The 21,168-nt window shown below is 40.9% G+C and overlaps 2 protein-coding genes across 4 annotated transcripts in view; one reads left to right on the top strand and one right to left on the bottom strand.

The window, feature by feature from the left end:
- The window catches only part of TMEM116 (transmembrane protein 116), a 233,242-nt gene that overhangs the window by 211,865 nt on the left and 209 nt on the right, over window positions 1-21,168 (top strand). The window contains exons 12-14 of one of the 3 annotated variants that reach the window (XR_009697320.1): window positions 7,178-7,568; window positions 14,500-14,766; window positions 19,527-19,827. The gene's annotated coding sequence lies outside the window, so the exon portion shown is untranslated. Of the gene's footprint in view, window positions 1-7,177; window positions 7,704-14,499; window positions 14,767-19,526; window positions 19,828-19,980; window positions 20,145-21,168 lie in introns of those variants that run through there. The other 2 variants (XR_009697321.1, XM_061169114.1) reach the window with 2 other exon arrangements.
- ALDH2 (aldehyde dehydrogenase 2 family member) overlaps window positions 15,824-21,168 on the bottom strand; it is a 29,724-nt gene continuing 24,379 nt past the window's right edge. Inside the window, exons 11-13 of the mRNA XM_061169110.1 lie at window positions 20,221-20,378; window positions 18,429-18,543; window positions 15,824-16,263 (exon numbers count right to left, since the gene is read on the bottom strand). Of these exons, the coding sequence (XP_061025093.1) occupies window positions 16,231-16,263; window positions 18,429-18,543; window positions 20,221-20,378 (306 nt within the window). The 3' untranslated portion in view covers window positions 15,824-16,230. The remainder of the gene's footprint in view (window positions 16,264-18,428; window positions 18,544-20,220; window positions 20,379-21,168) is intronic.

Below are 21,168 nucleotides of genomic sequence, written 5' to 3'. Positions count from 1 at the left end.
ACTGTTTTTAAAGCACTAAATTTAGGGGCAATTTGTCATGCAGCATAGATAACTAATACAGATTTTGGTGCCTGGAAATGGGGTGCTGTCATAACAACTACCTAAAATGTGGGAGTGGTTTGGAACCAGGCAGTGGACAGAAGCAGGAAAGATTTTGAGGAGTGTGTTAGAGACAGCCTAAATTATCTTGAACAAACTTAGTAGGAATCTGGACTTTGATGATGCTGCCAATGAGAGCTCAAAAGGAAGTAAGGAACATGTTATTGGAAACTGAAGGAAAGAGGATCCTTGTTATGAAGTGGCAGAAGGTTTAGCAACAGTATCGTCTGCAAGTATGTGGAAAGAGAAAATGTTCCTAGTGAACTGGGTGATCTAACTAAAGCAGTTACCAAGCAGAAGGTGCTGCCTGGCTTCGTCTTGCTTCTTGTAGTAAAATGGGAGAAGAGAGATAAATTATTGAACAATAAGGAGTCAGGACTTGATGATTTTGAAATTTTTTAGTCTCTCTAGATGGCAACCAGGGCTAAAATTAAGCTATGGCTTTCAAGCAAAATCAAATCCAGGGTCCTGTAAGGAAACCATGATCTGTCTTTGTCAGCTCAGGCTGCTATTACAAAATATATGGCCCTGCAGATGCATGTCCTTCTCACATGCAAAATATATTCACTTCATTCCAACAGCTTCAAAGTCTTAACTCTTCAGAATCAACTCTAATGTCTAAAGTATCTAGATACTATTGGACTTCCCTGGTGGTCCAGTGGTTAAGACACCATGCTTCCATTGCAGGGGGCATGGGTTCGATCCCTGGTCAGGGAACTAAGATCCCACATACTGTGTGGTGCGGTCAAAAGAAGAATAAAGCTTTCCTTAAAAAAATAAATACTATCTAAATCAGATATAGGTGACACTCTAGGTATGATTCATCTTGAAACAAAATTCCTCTCTAGCTGTGAGCCTGTGAAACCAGATAAGTTATCTACTTCCAAAATACAGTGGTGGGATAGGCATAGGGTAGACATTCTCATTCCAAAAAGGAGTAATCAGAAGAAAGAAAGGAGTAATCAGAAGGAAGAAAGGAGTGATGGGTCCCAAGCAGGTCCAATTCTAGCAAGGCAAATACCTTTGGATCTTAAGGCTCGAGAATAATCCTCTTTGGTTTGATGCTCTGCCCTCTGGATCCACTGGGTTGTGGTCCTGCCTTTGCAGCTTTGCCCAGGCAAGGGTCCTGCCCCCATGACTTCAGATGAAGCCTGTCTGTCCTGTTGAAACCAAGGTGATGGCCCTGATGATTTCTGAATTGCTTTGGGGATCATTCTTCCCCTTTCTTGAATAGTGCACATTCATAGCCAAGTAGCTGTATCATCCTGTCCTGTAGAATCAACATCTGAAAGCCTTCCTTCATTTCTTCCCATCTCAGTCCCCTTCAGTACAAACAGGCAGTGTTTCTGTTCCTATAATCCAATAATCTCTATCATTTGATAGTCCAGCCACATCCTTCAGTGTTCTCTTCCAAACACATTTGCTCATTTTTGGGATATGGATAGGCTGAGAATTTTCCAAAGCATTAAATTCTGGTTCCCTTTGCTTAACAATTCCTTCTTCAAGTCATCTCTTTCCTTTCACATTTTATTGTAAGCAGTCAGGAGGAAGCAAACTACTCTTCAAACACTTTATTTATAAATCTCTTCACTGAATATTCATTTTCTTTTTTTCACAAATATGACTTAAGTATTTAACTTTGATCTTTTACTTGCAGCAGGATTTTTTCTTTTTTATTAAATTTTATTGGAGTATAGTTGACTTACAATATTGTGTTAGTTTCATGTGTACAGCAAAATAATTCAGTTATTGAATATTCATTTTCATTGCTCTCCAGCTGTACCTTGCAAAAACACTAGGACACAGTTCAGCCAAGTTCTTTGCCACTTTATAACAAGGATCGTCTGTTCTCCATTGTCCAACAGCATGTTCCTCATTTCCCTCTAAGACCTCAACAAAGTGGACCTTACCATCCATATTTCTGCGAACACTCTGTTCATGATTATTTATGTGTTTGCTAAGAAAATGGAAGCTTTCTCTCCAGCTCTCCTCTTTTCCTTCTGAGCCCTCACCAGAAACATCTATCTTTCTAGCATGTCCTTCCAAATTCTTCCAACCTCCACCCTTTCCCCAGTTCAAAAGCTGCTTCCACATTTTTAGGTAATTGTTATAGCAGCACCCCACTTCTCAGTACCAAAATTTGTCGTAGCTTGGGCTGCTATAATGAAATACTGTAAACTGGGTGTCTTTGAATTAGACATTTATGGGTGTGGCCAAGATGATGGAGTGGGAAGACCCTGAGCTCACCTCCACCCATCGGCACACCAAAATTACAACTATTTACAGAGCAACTATTGATGAGAATGACCTGAGGACTAGCAGATTTTCCACAACTAAAGGAGGAAAGAAGGAACTACAGGGAATTCCCTGGAGGTCCAGTAGTTAAGACTCTGTTTTCACTGCCGAGGGCCTGGGTTCAGTCCCTGGTCAGGGAACTAAGATCCCACAAGTTGTGCGGTGTGGCCAAAAAGAAAAAAAAAAGTGGGAGGGAGGGAGATGCAAGAGGGAAGAGATATGGCAACATATGTATATGTGTAACTGATTCACTTTGTTGTAAAGCAGAAGCTAGCACACCATTGTAAAGCAATTATACTTCAATAAAGATGTTTAAAAAAAAAAAAAAAAGAAAAAAAAAGAAAGGGAACCACAACCAGGCAGATAGGAGGGGCAGAGATACAGTATAGTTAAGACCCACACCTTCAGGGTAGGCTATCCAGAAGAGTCCAGCCCCAAAACGTCTGGCTTTGAAGACGAGAGGGGCTTCTGTATGGGAGAACCAGAGGGCTATAGGAAACAGACTTGGCTCTTAAAGGACATATGCAAAATCTCACATGCTCTGAGACCTAGTACAGAGGCAGTAATTTGAAAGGAGCCTGGGTCAGACCCACTTGCTGATCTCGGAGAGCCTCCAGGAGAGGCAGGAGGCAACTGGGACTCCCCATGGGGACATAGACTCTGGCGGCAGCCATTTTTAGGAGCTCATTCTACCATGACATTCGTTCTGCCAAGTGCCATTTTGGAGTCCTCCTACTAGCCTATTAGTACCAGGGCCTTACCGCCACCAGCCAGTTGGGGATCCCAGGATCCCCAAGCTGAACAGCCAGCCATGCAGGGATCTGCCCCGCCCACCAGTGGGCCAGCAGCCTCCACACAAGGCAGGGCCTGGCAGCCAACTGGGCTGGAGGCCAGCCCTGCCTACCAGTGTGCTCAAAGCAGTCAGCCCCGTGACAACAGAAGGACCCATGCAACCCACATGGGGGCACCCCTAGAGCTTATAGCTCTGGTAACCAGAGGAGAAGGTCCTGCTAAGCCCCATAGGACGTCTCTTATATAAGGCCACTTCCCCAAGATTGAGAATTGTATCCAATCTACCTAATACATAGAAATAAAAACAGAAGTATGCAAAATGAAGCAATAGAGGAATATGTTCCAAACAAAGGAACAAGGTAAAACCCCAGAAAAAGACTAAGCAAAGTGGAGATAAGTAATCTAACCATTAAAGAATTCAAGGTAATGATTATAAAGATGTTCAGTGAACTCAGGAGAAGAATGGATGAACACAGAAGCTTAACAAAATATAAAGAAGAACCAAACAGCTGAAGAATACAATAGTGGAAATAAAAAATACACAAGAAGGAATCAACAATAGAATATACAGAAGAACAGATCAGCAAACTGGAAGACAGAGTAGTGGAAATCACCCAAACTGAATACAAAAAAGGAAAAAGAATTCTGAAAAATAAGAATAGTTTAAGGTACCTCTGGGACAACATCAAGCATACTGAAGTTCACATTATAGGGTCCCAGAAGGAGAAGAGAGACAGAAAGGGGCAGAGAACTTACTTGAAGACATAATAGCTGAAAATTTCCCTATCCAAGGAAAGGAAGCAGACATCCAGGACCAGGAAGCACAGAGAGTCCTAAACAAGATCATCACAAAGAGGTCCACACCAAGACACATTGTAATTAAAATAGAAAAAAAAAATTAAAGAGAGAACATTAAAAGCAGCAAGGGAAAAGGAACTAGTTACATACAAGGGAACTCCTATAAGACTGTCAGCTGACTTTTCAGCAGAAACTTTGCAGGCCAGAAGGAAATGGCACAATATATTTAAAGTGATGAAATGAAAAAACCTACAACCAAGAATATTCTACCCAGCAAGGTTATAATTCAGATTTGAATGAAAGACAAAGAGTTTTACAGACAAGCAAAAGCGAAAAGAGTTCAGTACCAATAAGCCAGCTTAACAAGAAATGTGAAAGGGACTTCTCTGAGTGAAAAGGAAAAGACCACAGGACTTCCCTGGTGGTCCAGTGGTAAAGAATCCGCCTTACAATGCATGAGACGTGGGTTCAATCCCTGGTCAGGGAACTAAGATCCCACATGCCACGGGGCAACTAAGTCCATGTACCACAACTACTGAGCTCACGTGCCTCAACTAGAGCCTGCGTGCCACAACTACAGAGCCCACGTGCCCTGGAGCCTGTGTGCCACAACTAGAAAAGAGAAAACCCACACGCCACAACTAGAGAGAAGCCTGTGCACCGCAATGAAAGATTCTGCATGCCGCAACTAAGACCCGATGCAGCCAAAAATAAATTAAATAAATAAATGATAAATTTTTTAAAAAGAGAGAAAAGACCACAACTAGAAATATAAAAATTATGAAAGGAAAAATGTAAAGGCAAATATACAGTAAAGGTAGTAGATCAACCACTTATAAGGCTAGTAGAAAGGTTAAAAGACAAAAGTAGTAAAATTATCAATATCCATAATCAGTAGTTAAGGGCTACGCAAAACAAAAAGACATAAAATATGGTTTCAAAAACATTAAATATTAAACACAGTGGTGAGTAAATATGCAGGGTGGTTAGAACGTGTTCAAACTTAAGAGATCAACTTAAAATAATCACATATGTATATATGATTGTTATATATAAACCTCATAGTAACCACAACCCAAAAATCTATGATAGATACACACACAAGAAAGACAAAGGAATCCAAACATAACACTAAGGATAGCCATCAAATCACAGAGGAAGAAAGCGAAAGAAGAAGAAACGAACAAAAGAGAACTACAAAAATAACCAGAAAACAGTTAACACAATGGCAACAAATACATATCTATCAATAATTACTTTAAATGTAAATGGATTAAATGCTCCAATTAAAAGATTTAGAGTGGCTGAATGGTTAAAAAAAAAAAAGACCCATATATATGGTGCCTGCAAAAGATTCACTTCAGATCTAAAGACAAACAGATTGAAAGTGAGGGGATTGGAAAAGGTATTCCATGCAAATGGAAATAAAAAGGTTGAGATAGCAATACTTATATCAGACAAAACAGACTTTAAAACAAAGACCGTAATGAGACAAAGAAGGACATTAGATAATGATAAAGGGATCTAACCAATAAGAAAATACAACAATTATATATGTACCCAACACAGGAGCATCTAAATACATAAGGCAAATATTAACAAATATAAAGGGAGAAGTTGACAGTAACATATCATTGTAGGGGACTTTAACGTCACATTTACATCAATGGACAGGTCATCCAGACAGAAAATTAATAAGGAAACACTGGCCTTAAGTGACACATTAGACCAGATGGACTTAATAGATGTAAATAGAACTTTTTATCCGAAAGCTGCAGACTGAAAATTCTTTTCAAGGGCACATGGAACATTCTCCAGGAAAGATCACGAGTCTCAATAAATTTAAGAGAACTGAAATTGTATCAAGCATCTTTTCCAGCCACAGTGATAGGAGACTAGAAGTCAACTACAAGAAAAAAATGGCAAAAAATACAAACACGTGGAGACTAAACAATATGCTACTAAACAACCAATTGTTCACCAAAGAAATCAAAGAGGAAATTAAAAAATACCTGGAGACAAATGAAAATGGAAACACAGTGATCCAAAATCTATGGGATGCGGCAAAAGCAGTTCTAAGAGGAGAGTTTATAGTGATACAAGCCTACCTCAGAAACAAGAAAAAAAATCTCAAACAACCAAACTTTACACCTAAAGGAACTAGAAAAAGAAGAGCAAACAAAACCCAAAATTAGTTGAAGGAAAGAAATCATAAAGATCAGAGCAGAAATAAGTACAATAGAGATTAAAAAGGCAACAAAAAAGATCAATGAAACTAAGAGGTGTTTCTCTGAAAAGAGAAAATTTAGTCAGACTCATAAAGAAAAAAAGAAAAAGGGCTCAAAAAAAAAAAAAAAAAAAAGAAAGAAAAAGGGCTCCAATAAATAATTTTAAATGAAAGGGAAGTTACAACCAACACCACAGAAATACAAAGGATCATAAGAGATTACTACAAACAATTATATGTCAATAAAATGGACAACCTAGAAGAAACGGATATATTGCTAGAAATGTACAATCTACCAAGACTGAGGCAGGAAGAAATGGAAAATATAAAGAGACCAATTACCAGTAATGAAATTGAATCAGTAATTTTTAAAAACTCCCAACAGGGACGTCCCTGGCAGTCCAGTGGTTAGGACTCTGTGCTTCCACTGCAGTGGGCCTGGGTTTGATTCCTTGTTGGGGAACTAGGATCCTGCAAGCTGCAAGGCACAGCCAAAAAAAAAAAAAAAAAAAAGTGAAAGCAGACAGACAAAATGTCACATACTGTATGACTCCACTTATGTGAAATATCCAGAGTAGGCAAATCCCTAGAGACAAAGTAGATTAGTGATTGCCAGGGGCTGGGGTGGGGGGAGTAGGGGGGATTAGGGGATGACAGCCAAGGAGTACAGGTTTCTTTTTAGAGCAGTCAAAATGTTGTAAAATCTATTATGGTGATAGATGTAGAATTCTGTGAACATACTAAAAAAATTCAATTGTACTCTTTAAATAAATGGGTGAATTGTATGGTATGTGAATTATACCTCAGTAAAGGCATTTTAATGAGGAAAGGGGGTGGGGGAAGAAGGAAGGAAGGAAGAAAATAGGAAGGAACCATCCTTTCTTGTGATAAATCAGTGTCTCTCAAACTTCAATGCACAGACTGACCCCTGAGGATCTTATTAAAATGCAGATTTTGATTCATTAGGTGTGGGGTGGAACCTGGGAATCTGCATTGCTAAGAAGCTGCCTGGTGCTGCAGATGCTGCCAGTTGGTCCTGGACCACACTGATGAGTGAGTGTAGACACCTCCAGGGTGCCCATCACCCAACAGCCCCTGCTTAACATCCGGTGAGTACCATGTGACCCCATCCTGCAGCCACAGCTGACTGGCTCAGGAATGGACTTCTGGGCCAAGCTGGACCTATCAGAAGCTCATGGGAACTGAGACTGGAACATTAAGCCAGCCATGAGTCGTGTTGTCCAGGCTGAGGCAGTCATCGTCTGCTGCATGAATATTTAAGCAGTGAAAGCCAATCTGCAGAGAAAGGAGAAGGCTGTGGAGAGAAGCAAAGAGGAGCAGCATCCAGTCTCTCTTGGTACTTACTGTCCCTCATCCTGCCCCAAACATCTCCCTTCTGCTTGATACTCAGATTGACGTCTTGACCCTCTGAGTGTCACCGAGTGATCACTTAATGGACATTTAAGTTGTTTGAAGTTTTCTGCTATCACAAATAGTGCTCGGAAAGAGCACTTAGGAAATAAACATATTTTGTCCACTTGTCCATTTGTTATCTTGGATAAATTTTTAGCAGTGGATTCCTACCAGAAAAGTCATACCAAGTTATATTCTCCTATAGTATGAGAGCATGCACTGGTTTTTTACCTAAATTTCTGTTCCTCAAATATAGCATAATAAAATTTGACAGTCTGTGAATGGAAAGTTCTAGCATTTGCTGAACTTGACTCAGTTCAAATCCTTCAGCCTCTCAAGAGTTGGAAGGGACCCTAGCAATCATCAAGTCCAACCCTGTGCCCATAGTGCAGCTCTGCATTGCTGCGGCTCCTCAGCCCCTGCTAGAACACTTCCCTTGACCTGACGTGAACCTTCCCATACGCAGCTTTTTCTGCCCATTGCCAGAGATTTCCTGCTTGCTTCCCTCACTGTTCACTGACTGGCTCGGGTCTCTGCTTTGGGAGCCACAGAAACATCATCCCTCTTCTGGGATAGCTCCTCAGATGTCTCACTTGGTAGTTTTTTTTTTTAAGTATTATTTTGGTAAAAACTGTAAAACATCAAATTTACCATCTTAATTATTTCTAAGTGTATAAATTAGTAGTTTTAAGTATATTCACAGAACTTTTTCATCTTGCAAAAGTGAAACTCTGTACCCATTAAACAGCCACTTCACTTGGTAGCCTTTTGAAGCCCCAAGGGGAAAGTAAGATTCTGAAAAGGCACAATTTCCAAAGACTTATCTCATTTGACGACTGTGATTCCCACTTTTCAGCTGAGAAACAAGACACAGAGATTACCTCAAACGAGACACAGGAACATGACATTTTGATATAGCTTTAAAAATAAACCATTAAATGCTCAGATGATTATGGTGATGATGGTTTTTATTGTTGTTATTGCCAGGTAATATACTGAACTGATATCCTTATCTCCACCCTTTGCAATGGGATTGAAGAGAGGAATCAGTAGGAGTCAGAAATGAGTGAAGGGCAGGTGCTATCTTAGTCTATTCGAGCTGCTCCAACAAAATGCCACAAACTGGGTGGCTTAGAAGCAACAGGAATGTATTTCTCACAGTTCTGGAGGATAGAAGTCTGAGGCCAGAGTGCCAGCACGGTTTGGGTGAGGGCCCTCTTCCTGGATCATAGCTGGCATGTAAGAGTCTCCAAGGAGGCAGAGTAGGACCAGGAAATATCACCAGCTTCCCCCAGGATAATCCTGTTCCTCAGATGTTTCTAGTGTTGTCAAAAGCTCCCACAAGTATTGGGTCAGTGTGTATCAAATGAAATTCCCCGTATTAGGTAACTGAACTGTGGTTACATAAGGGAGTATCCAAGGTAAAAATTCAAACACAATAAAGTATTAAGAAGTAAATGGGCATGATGCCTGCAACTAACTCATAGATGGTCCAGAAAAAAAAGAAAATATATAATGGGAGTTGGGAAGGGGGGTAAGAAGGGATAGAGCAAATGGGAGAAAATGCTAAAAATGGATGAATTTGGGTAGAGTATATGAGAGATGATTGTACTTTTCTCAGAACTCTAAGTTTGAAATAATTTCAAAATAAAAAATAAAGAGCAAACACAAGTCTTTCTGAAGGAAGTTCAGATTCCTCTCATATTAAGGAAATGAGGGTTTCTGTATGGAAGGGTCAAAGAATGACCTGATACATTTTTTCCTCAGGCAGTTGTTCTCAAAGTGTGGCCGCCAGACCAGCAGCATCAGCATCACCTGGCACTTAGTAGATACACAGTAAATATTTCTTCCTGGGGCCACCAGACTGGGAGCCAGGGGTATATTTCACTGAACATTTTTTTACCGTGTTTATTTATTTCCTTTTCAGAAAAGGGTTAATAAAATCAATATAAATGAATATCAGTTCCCTTTTATTCTTCACAAAAGAGCTGAGTGAGAGCTGGATGTGACTGTAGGGATCGTGAGGAAATGGAGGCCGAGGTAATGCGGCTAATTTTTTTAAATTAAGGTTAAACTCACATAACATAAAATTGACCATTTTAAAGTAAACAATTCAGTGACATTCAGTACATTCACAATGTCGTGCAACTATCACCTCTGTCTAGTTTGAAAACATTTTCATCATCCCCAAAGGAAACCCATATCTATTATCCATCCCCTTTCCTCCTTTCCCCAGCCCCTGGCAACTACCAATCTACTTCCTGTCTCTATGGATTTACCTATTCTGAACATTTCATAAACATGGAATCAGACAATATGTGGCCTTTTATGTTCAGCTTCTTTCACTTAGCATCATGTTTTTGAGGTTCATCTATACTATAGCATGTATCAGTGCTTCATTACTTCTTTATGGTTGAATAATATTTCATTATGTGAATGAACCACATTTTGTTTATCTATTCATCTGTTGATAGACATTTGGGTTGTTTCCACCTTTTGGCTACTGTGAATAGTACTGCTGTGAACGTTCGTGAACAAGTTTTTGTTGGAGTCCCTGTTTTCAGTTATTCTGGGTATGTGACCCTGGCCTCTTGATTCTCTCATTGCATTTGCCTGCTAGGTATTGCCCATGTACAGTCGTGTTGTGTGTAACACCATGTTTTGTTTTGTTTTGCTTGTTTTAACCATTTTTAAAATTGAAGTATAGTTAATTTACAATGTTATATTAGTTCCAGGTATATAGAAAAGTGATTCAGTTATATATAATATATATATATAATATATATATTTTTTTTCAGATTCATTTACATTATAGGTTATTACAAGATATTGAATATAGTTCCCTGTGCTATACAGTAGGTCCCTGTTTATCTATTTTATACATAGTAGTGTGTATATGTTAATCCCAAACTCGTAATTTATCTCCCCGCCCCCCACTATACCCTTTAGTAACCATAAGTTTGAGTCTTTTTCTGTTTTGTTAATAAATTCATTTGTGTAACACCATCTTTGAAAGACACCAGCCTGGTAGGTCTAGCCTATCAGCTCTCGGAGAGGATAACACTGTAGTTGTACTTATTGACCACGAGGTGGCGCCTAGACTTAGAAAACGCCTCATCAGCTCGGTTCTCGGGGCTGCGTAGTTCCTTGTGTCCTTTATTCAGCCATTTCCTCTTGGGCACTGGGCAAGGCTAAAGGCAGAAACAGCAGCTTTACACCCAATACTCCTGTGACTGACCCACATCCAAATACCCAGAGAGATTAGGTTATAACCTGAGAACTTTTTGCTTAGACAGCTAGTGTTCTAACTGGTTTCTGTCACTAAAAGCACAAGGAGATTAATGTGTCTAGGATGTCAGAATCAACATTATAGACATTTCTTAATAGCTAGCATTTCCTTTGTTATTTGTCAGTTTAAAAAACAGATTCTCTTACAATGAGTCTAATTCACAGGGACTGGGGGCAAGAAACATTACATTCCTCTGTTTTCTCCAATTCACCCCAACAGGGGTTTTGGCAACACTGAAATATTAAAAGGTCGGCAGTAACTCAGGAAACTCTCAAATCTCTATGTCTTCTTCAGATAAGAGCACCAATATTCTTTGGGGGATCCATCCCTCCCTCATTTTCAGCCCAGATGGACTAGAGGGGACTCCAGTCCTGGCCACAAGGGTGGACCATTATGACTCAGGTCTAAGTGAATCATCACATCTCAACCCTCTGGCCACAGTGACTGGTCGAGGGAGGGGCAGGATGTCACATCAACTGGACCAATTAACATGAACCTCAGGGTCTTTGCTGGGGCTAGCAAAAAGGGACTTTCTCCTAGCCAATGGAGTTGAGTCTGGCTGGGTGTGAGACGAGAGCTGTTGAGGTCAGTTGGCTCTTCTAAGAATCCAGACCCACCAGAACCAAAATGGGTATGGTCTAAAAATGAAGCCCACCTGGCAGAGGTGGAGCCAAGAGATGGAAACTTTTTGAACTTCTGAATCAAGCCATGGCCAAAGCTGAGATGTCAGGATTTTGGAATATAGGAACCATTTTTTTACACTGGGTTGAATTTGGTTTTCTGACACTTGCAACTAAAATATTCTTAATACACTGTCTGTTTAGAAAATCTTCCCAGTACTCTCACCCTACATTATGAGATTTGGATTAAATTGGTGGTAAGGTTAGGCAAAGGAGAGGCATCACCCTAAATTTTGAGGGTACTGTTTCACATCATGGTAGGGATTGCTATTTGCCTCCCCAAATCCATTTTCCTTTTCTTCTTTAGAATTAAGAACTTCAGTTTTAGCTAGGCACGCTGATCCCTGGCTAAAAAGACAATATTCTTTATCCTTCTTTGCAGCTAGATGTGGCCATGTATCTTAATTTTGTCCAAAGACATATAAATGGAAGTTTTGTGGGCAACCTCTGGGAAGTTGCCTTATAGAGAAGAGTGTCCCACCTTTCTTTGTCCTTTTTACCATCCTGCTCCCTGGAATGTTGATGTGATGGCTGGAATGTTAGCAGCCATATTAAACCTTGAGGATGAGGGTCATACTCTAGGGATAATGGAACATTGAAATAGTAGGAACCCAGGTTGCTTAAAGACTTTGTGGAATCACATTAATAGCCCTTAACTGCCCAACTTTGGACTTCTTTTACTTGAGAGAGAAATAAACTTTTATCCTTATTTGAGTTGTTATTTTTGCCTGAGAAACGTGGACTGGGAACAAAATCAAGGAGTGGAAGGAGACACCAAACTAGGTAATATAACGCTAGCTTTGCCTCTATAGTTCCTAATTCACTGTTCCTTGTAACCAGTAAAACAAAACATTAAAAGTGTGTTTATTATGATTAACAAAATAAACATTACATTAAAAAAATGTGTTTAGTGCGTGGAGGGTGACAAAGCCCCCAACACTGTAATCCCACAATCTGGGAGTGCCTAGTCATTTTATCGTGACACTTCACTTTAGTGCAATCGCTTGTTTCATTATCTCCACAGCTAGACTAAGCATTCGGAGCCAGTAATGTCACCAGCATTACTCCCTAAGGAAGCAGTTACCTAGCACAGTACCTAGCCTATGATAAGTGCTACTTAAGACTTCCTGAAACAAGGAATAGATAAATGAACGGAAAAAAGGTAAAATTTTAAAAATCTAAAACAATTGCCAGAATGCTTTGTTAACACATTGCTGCAAGGGGATGGTAATCTCAGGTCCCCTCATTTATCTCCTCCAAGTTGGCTTGGGCAGTTCCCAAATCTTGTCAGAGAAGCAGTGAACCGAAGGCTATGAATTTGTTCAGTCTGAACTGCTGGAGGGAGACTCTTGGCACTGGGATGTACAAGGAATCCTGTTTCCCAAAGTAAGCTTTGCCCACCAGTGGTGTTATTGAGATGATTTCAGGTGGTACAAAGGCAAACCTTGTCTTAATGATTACATATTTGTAAATTATCCAAAACTTAACAACTATGGCCAAGAAGATAAATGCATGTCCTTTCAAAGTCATGCATAACCCCATTTCACAGGCCCACCCAATGATTTTCTCATTCTCTAGGACAAGGGTCAGCAAGCTATGGCCAGGAAACCAAATCCAGCCCGTGGCCGATTTTTGTACGGCCCTCAAGCTAAGAATGTTGGTTTTTTTCCCCATTTTTAAAGGACTAAAAACCAAAAAAGAAAAAAGAATATGTGACAGAGATGTTATGTAGCCTGAAAAGCCTAACACGTTTATCACCTTGGCCTCTTACAGAAAAAGCTTGTCAACTCTGCCCTAGGAGATCATAGCATTGTTTGAATTTGCTGTTAACCAATTAAGAGCTCACTCTGTGACCTATAATTTATATATAGATTTATGTCCAGTACAGCTGCAAATTATTTCTATCTGGTAAAAACAAAATGCTCATGGTTAGTTACTGTTTCTTGCTTTATAGGACATTAACCAGTTTTGTATCTAACCTAGCAATCTTTTTTTTTAATTAATTTATTTTTATTTATTTTATTTTTGCCTGCGTTGGGTCTTCGTTGCTGCGAAGACCTTTATTAAAATGCCCACAAATGGCCAGTTCCTCCATGATTTTTGAACCTGCTTCATTGTCTTTTCAATTGAAGTATAGTTGATTTACAATGTTGTGTTAGTTTCTGGTGTTCAGCAAAGTGATTCAGTTATACATATATATTCTTTTTCATATTCTTTTCCATTACGGTTTATTACAAGATGTTGAATATAGTTCTCTGTGATATACAGTAGGACTTTGTTGTTTATCTGCTTCATCATCTTATTAATTAATGAGTAAAATCTTTGACCTGTGTTCATCTTATATTCACGTAGGAGTCATGTTTTTAACTTCTGAAAATCAGACTTTGACATGCATTTATTATTGCTTAAGGTAAATATTTAGCAGATAATAGTGGTACTCCCATTTACATAAAGGGCATAAATTATAGGCAAATAACCCAGGCTCAAACCTTCAAGAATTTAACTTCTGGCAAGAAGCCTGGAACGCAAGTAAAATACATAAGTACTGTCTAGGGAGCATTCTTCCCTGCCTGCAGTCAGCAGGGGCCCTTCTTATCCTTCCATGATGTCATTACCTGATCGCTCTCATTGTATCTGGCATCTGTATTATATTATAATCATCACTTTTGAGAGTCTGTTCCCCTCACCAGATCCTGAGCTTCTAGATAGTGTCTTAGAAGTCTTATTCGTCTTTGCATCGCCAGTACCTAGCGCTCAGTAACCTCCCAGTAAGTGTTTATGATGGACGCATGTGTGAGGGGCGTGACCTTTTCTTCCATCAGGCCCAGCTTAGGCCAGGCGCCCCCTTTTGCACTCTCAGAACACCCTCTTCCTGTTATATCTCTGTTTAATGCCTCTCTCCCCAGGTAGATGCAAGTGCCATGAGGACAGGGACAGACGTTTCAGCTGACCTGGTGCCACCGCGCACCACCTTAAGCCTAAGAAGCTGCAGAGAAGATGGGAGAACGGGGGTGAGCTCAAAGCTTTGCCCTTTGCCGCTCGGTTCACGTGTAATGGCACTGTTGCTGCTGCTCATCATCAAAGCTAAAATACAGAATCATTTCTTGAAGCAACGTCAACTGGAATATCCCATTACTGATGACTGGTCATAAAATCCTTGTCTCCTCAGTGAGGTACACTTATTTCAGCTATAGAATGATTAATTTGTATACATACATATATAAAATCTAAAAGATTAGCTTTACTTGTATTTCATTATTTTAAATTTAGTAACATTGTTTCATCTTTTTTATAATGTCTTCTATTTATGGCAGTTAAATGCTATTATTTTTTAGATATTGCAATAAGGTATTTTTCAAAATTTTTATCTAAATAAGGGTCAATTTAAAGAAAAAAGTAAATGATAGTACAGGTATATGCATATATGACAAAAATTGTGAAGTGCTACTCAAAGAAGTCCAATTAGTCTCTAGTGGAATAGGGATCGCCTATCAAGATGTGGCTTAGCCTCAGTGAAATAAAGCCAGGGGTCAACCAATGAGCTCCATCACTCCCTGACACTGTCTGCAAATATTATACAGGTGTTTTTTTCTCAGGAAAGGATCAAACTTTCCCTCAAATTCTTAAAGGAATCTGTGACCCAAATGTGATCACTCACAAACTACTACTGTGATTCAATTCTTTTTGCTCCAATTCCATTGCTCACTAAGGAATCTTCTGTTTCCTAATTTACTAATAACACTGATTACTAATCTGCCAGGTCCCTTGACTAAAGTAAGGCAGTGTTCTGGATACAAGATTCAAAAGGTCCGGCTATTGGAAATACAGACCTCACTTAAAGTGAGTAAATTGACATCTGGTTTTCAAATTAATCTCTTATGAAACTGGTCCAGCAGGAATCTGTCTCATTTGTTCTGACCAAGTTTTTGAACTTAAAACACTGAGAACCAACCTTGGGTGTCAAGTGTGTGTTTCCTGGTTTACCTCCCTCTCTCTGAGGACAGGGGCTGGGAGTCTTGTGTAGGTGTCGTCCTCAGTGTGTCGTACAGGGCCCGCCACACATGGGCAGGCTGGAGACATCTGTTAATTACATGCAGGAAACAAAGGCTATTTATGCACAGTAGGGGATGGGTGACAGTTGTTTACAATGTGACATACACACAGAGGGGACAACATATCTATGTGACAACATCTCCTTGGGTTGAGATGGAGGAAGAGTTACCTAAAAAGTGAAGAGCAGCACTGTTTTTAATGAGTTTTAGTCCAGAATACAAAGCAAGGTGCTAGTTGCTACTTCAAAGATGGAACAGTGGTAAACAATGGCTTTTTCTTCCCCCATTAAGGCAAGTTACAGAAGTGTTTCAGATAGACAGGATGAGATATTTGAATCTATCTTTGAAAAATCACCCTGAAAGCTAGTAGTATTGTTGCAGTTTAAAAGGCTTTCCATATACCCTTTGCCCCACACCCACCCTATTTATTGATTCAAATTCTGGAACTTTCTTGATCCAAGAGATTTTTCTGGCAGAATTTCTCTTTTGAGACCTTTAGCATGCAACGGTCATTTTTCTTGGTTTTGTTGCTTAATCTCCTTGAACTTTGCATCACTGGATGAGTAAGAAAGCCAGCATGGTTCTTTATGAGTTCTTCTGAGGAACTTTGACTGTGACCTGTAAGAGGGGTGCAGAGAAGCTGTTAAATCTTCATGCTTCCCTTTGGTCTGCAGGCCCCCTCAGCTGGGTGCTGCCTGAGCTATAAACAGAAGGGCTTTCCTGACTTCTAACATCTCGATGGCCAATGGCCAATCCCAGCAACCACTAGGGCTGTGTTCTGCATTAGATCACACTCTGCCTCCCCTTGACCTAGTCATTCTCAACCGGGGCCAGCTGTGCCCCGCAGAGAACCGTGGGCAATGTCTGGAGACATTTTTGATTGTCACAGTTGGGGGGACGGTTGCTACAGGCATCTAATGGGCAAAAGTCAGGGATGCTGCTCAACATCCTACACTGCACATGACAGCCCCACCACAAAGAATTATCCAACCCCAAGTGTCCACAGTTCCAAGGCTGAGAGACCCCGACCGAGATCCGTATGTTCCTCCACAAGAATCAGAGCCAGGAAAAGATAATGTGCTCAAGCTCACAGGTGTCTCAGTGTGTTAGTGGGAAGGTTCCAGATTCAGATGGATATGGGGTTGAATCCCAGCTTTCCCCGCTACTGGGCAAGTGCTTCACCTCTGTGTGACTCGTTCCCTCATCTGTAAAATGGGATAAGAGCAGTATCTCCTTCATGGGGTTGTTGTGAGCATTAAATGATGTAACATACATAAGACAGTCGAGCACAGATTCTGGCACAAAGTAAACTTTCAGTAAAAATAAAAAGAAGAAATTTTCTCATCTCTTCTGAAAAATCCCTATTTTTGTTAGTGTTGTTATCATTCGAGTTCCTAAAGCTCAAAATACAGGACTTTTTTTTTTTTAATTTTTATTACAGGACTCTTTATCATGAGCACCAAGCACAGTGTGGGTGCTGGGCTGAATCAGCTTTGCCCCCTTCACCCACATCCTCTAACCCTCCTAAGCCATCAAGTCCTGCCATTTCTTCAAAAGCCTTCTCGAGTTCTCCCCAACATCTCATTTCCTGAGGGCTCCAGCATTCGCAGCTTACACTTGGATTCCTCCACAAATCACCTCAACTCAAGCCTCTCCTTTTCAGGCTCTTCTACTGCCCTCCAGTCAATCCTTAAGTACTGCAGTTCTTTGGGGCTCAGTCCTAGGCCTCCCTCCCCGCTCACTTCATACCTAAATAATCTCCTCCATAACTATTGTTTTGATGAACAGTTATAGGCTAATGACATCTCAATGTCAGTATCAAATCTGGGTCTCACCTCTTGTATATAATGGAAACATTTCAATAAACAAGTAAACATGTTTACTTTATTCCAGTGATCTTCTTGAGAACTTAGGTTGTATATTATTAGAGTTTCATACTATACAGAGTTATTCTCAGGCTTCCACTGTAGTACTGAATGAAGACCACTGTTTACCTTTTCTTGCTCTGTTCCCCCTTTCTCATCCTGCTCCCATCGCCGCCCTCACCCCCAGGCTGGTTTGCTTGCCCTGTGCCCATTTCTCTTTTCTTAAAATATCATTTGTGAGTATGTTTCCTGGTTAAATTATAATTAGTATTCATTGTAGAGAGAAAAATCATTTTTACTTTAGTATCTTTTTTTCCTGTCTTTTTTCACATTGATAAAGATATCTGAGTATCTGTATATGAGCATATACAGTTTTAAAGTTGGGCTTATACTGCATATATCACTTTGTATCCTGCTTTTTTACTTTAAAGGATAAGCATTTTTCATATCAAATATTCTACAAAAATACTTTAACAGCTACTTAATATTCCATAATTTATTGGGCATTTAGGTTACATCTGATTTTTCCCTGTTGGAGAATGCTGTGATGGCTATTTATGGAAATAAAGCTTTCTTTCTATTTCTGATTAGTTCTTCAGGATTGCAGAAGCAAAGGATATGCCCCTTGATATCTAATGCCTCGTAGCTTGATTCTTATTAGAAGTTTTTCCTCGCTGCTTCAGCCCACTGGGATCTTTGCCTCCTCTCAGGTTTTACAGAACTCAGTGTATAACAAAGCCCAGCAAAGGACTGTGTAGGCATAGTGGTGGTCAAGTCCCTACTTATTCCTCATGAGACACAGCAGAGACTGGGTCTTTACCCTCTTTGGTAGCTTCCATGGCTTAAAACAAGAAACTAGCAGTCAATACTGATGGACCCCAGCACGAGGGAGAGGGCTGAGAAGGTGCCCATACTCACAGTTTTCACTTCAGTGTATGCCTGCAGCCCATACTCTCCCAGCTCCCGGCCGCTCCCAGACAGCTTGTAGCCACCAAACGGTGACTGAGCCCCAAACACATCATAGCAGTTGACCCTATAATTTAAGATGAGATTTCAGAAGTAACTCTTGGGGTGGGGGATAAGCATCATACCCCTCGGACCTCCTGTATTGTTCTAAAATTTTATTGAGAAAAATGGATGGGTAGAACCCTACTAATAGCTAGCTATATAGGAGTCAAAAGCAGGCCACATGAAATAAAGCCTTAAGTCATCTCATCCTTCATGATGTGGTCACACATGGATGTCAATAACGGGGTGCACCACATGCTAGCTTCCCATTTTAATGAATCATTTTTGCTAATTGGGTATTAAGCTTTTTGGGGCAATTTTTTTTAATTATTAAATTTTAACTGAATTTAAAACTCACCACTTTAAAGGTGCTTTATAGTATATTCAGTGCTTTATAATGTATTCACAATGTTGTGCAACCATTACCTCTATATAATTCCAGAACATTTATCACCCCAGAAAGAAACCCTATACCCAATAAGCAGTTACTCCCCATTCCCCACCTCCTCCAGCCTCTGGCAGCCCCTAATCTACTTTCTCTTTCTATGGATTTGCCTATTCTGGACATGTCATATAATGGAATCATATAATATGTGACCTTCTGTGTCTGGCTTATTTCATTTAGTATTATGTTTTCCATGTTGTAGCAGGTTATCAGTACTTCATTCCTTTTTATGGCTGAATATTTCCATTGCACAGATAAACCACATTTTGTGTATCCATTCATCAGCTGACGGACATTTAGGTTGTTTCCACCTTTTGACTACTGTGAATAATCTGTGAACATTCAGATACACTTTTTTGTGTGGATGTATGTTTTTTTTCTCTTGGGTATATACCCAGGAGTGGAATCGCTGGGTCCTATGATAATTCTATGTTTAACTTATTGAGAACTGCCAGACTTTTCTAGTGGCTGCAACATTTTATATTCCCACCAGCAACGTGTAAGGGTTCCAGTTTCTCCACATCCTAACCAACACTTGGTATTTTCTGTTTTTTAAATTACAGCCATCGGGGCTTCCCTGGTGGCGCAGTGGTTAAGAATCCGCCTGCCTGTGCAGGAGACACGGGTTCAAGCCCTGATCCAGGAAGATCCCACATGCCGCGGAGCAACTAAGCCCATGTGCCACAACTACTGAGCCTGTGCTCTAGAGCCCGCGAGCCACAACTACTGAAGCCCACATGCCTAGAGCCCGTGCTTCACAACAAGAGAAGCTACCGCAATGAGAAGCCCGTGCACCACAACAAAGAGTAGCCCCCACTCGCCGCAACCAGAAAAAAGCCCACGTGCGGCAACAAAGACCCAACACAGCCAAAAATAAAATAAAATAAAAATTTTTTTTAAAATTAAAAATAAATAAATTACAGCCATCCTAGTGGGTGTGCAATTGGTGCTAAGCTTTTAAGACCAGTGTTTACAAAGATGTGGGCCCTCAGCTCTGGTCTCCTGCTCTTGTTACAGCTTGGTAAGGAGCCCCAGTCATCCGTCTGCTTGCCCAAGAACAGCTGCACGGGCATATGCACTGGAGGGGAGTTTAATCTGGAGGAGAGGGGGAAGGACATCCCTATCTGCTATACCACACCCTGACCCAGGAGGAACTAAGCCCGGCACCCCAATTCTGGGATGTGAGTAGTGGATTCCAGAAGACCCTGGCTTGGGGATCTCTACCTGGGTTGCGAGAGGCTGCTGGGAGGCACTTACCACACGGTGCCAGCCTGGAGGGCTTGGGACAGATAATTGGCCTTGTCCAAGTCCTTTGTGAAGACAGCTGCGGCCAGCCCGTACTTGGAATTGTTGGCTCTCCTAACGACTTCCTCTATGGTCTTGAACTTCAGAATCTGCATCACTGGCCCAAAGATCTGGGGTTAGAGAGCACAATGGGTGGGTGGGGCAGACACGGAACCACCTGTTACCCAGCTTTCCACAGCGCTAAGCAGATGATTCCAGATGTGGTAACAAGCCCCCAGACACACCCTAACAGTTCCAGAGGGAGACGATAGCTCCCACACTCACTGGAATACAAAGGGAAGGAAGCTAAGGGGACTGGTTACCTTCTATGTGCCACGGACCTTACATACCTTATCTTATTTCTAAACAGTCCTGTGAGGTAGGGGCTTGCACTGACAGGTCACATGGAGATTTAGTTTCAAAGAATTTCAGTCATTCAGCAACACTAGATGCTGAAGAAAAAGCTATGAACAAAATAGGGTCTCTGATCTCAAGATGTTCTGAGTTTATCTTATACTTTCCCTGCCCTATTTCTGAGCCATTTCTTCAAGGCATCCTGGTTCCTTTTAGTGGGCTTTAGTGGGCTTTGGAAACCAAAACATGGGAGCTAGGTGTGCTTGTTGCGGTTGGGGTGTGGCTGCTCTCAGCCCTATCAGGGGAGAGACCCCGGGGAACAGATCCTGATGTAATCAAGTGATTGGCATGTGACCGTGACAAGTGGTGGGAGCCCAGAGGAGCTACCTGGCCTGAGTGGTGGGAGGCAGGGGATCAGGGAAGGCCTCGAGAGGTGATAGTCAAGCTGTGACACCACATGAGCAGAAACTAGCCAAACCAGAGTGAGGGTGAGGAGCAGGGAGGAGGGAAATGGAGTTCCAGGCACCGGCACACGCAGCACCCATTCTTACAAAATCCCATTCTCCA

The sequence above is a fragment of the Eubalaena glacialis genome, chromosome 15 (assembly GCF_028564815.1).
Source record: "Eubalaena glacialis isolate mEubGla1 chromosome 15, mEubGla1.1.hap2.+ XY, whole genome shotgun sequence".
Classification (NCBI taxonomy): domain Eukaryota; kingdom Metazoa; phylum Chordata; class Mammalia; order Artiodactyla; family Balaenidae; genus Eubalaena; species Eubalaena glacialis.
This window is presented reverse-complemented; position numbering and strand designations above follow the sequence as displayed.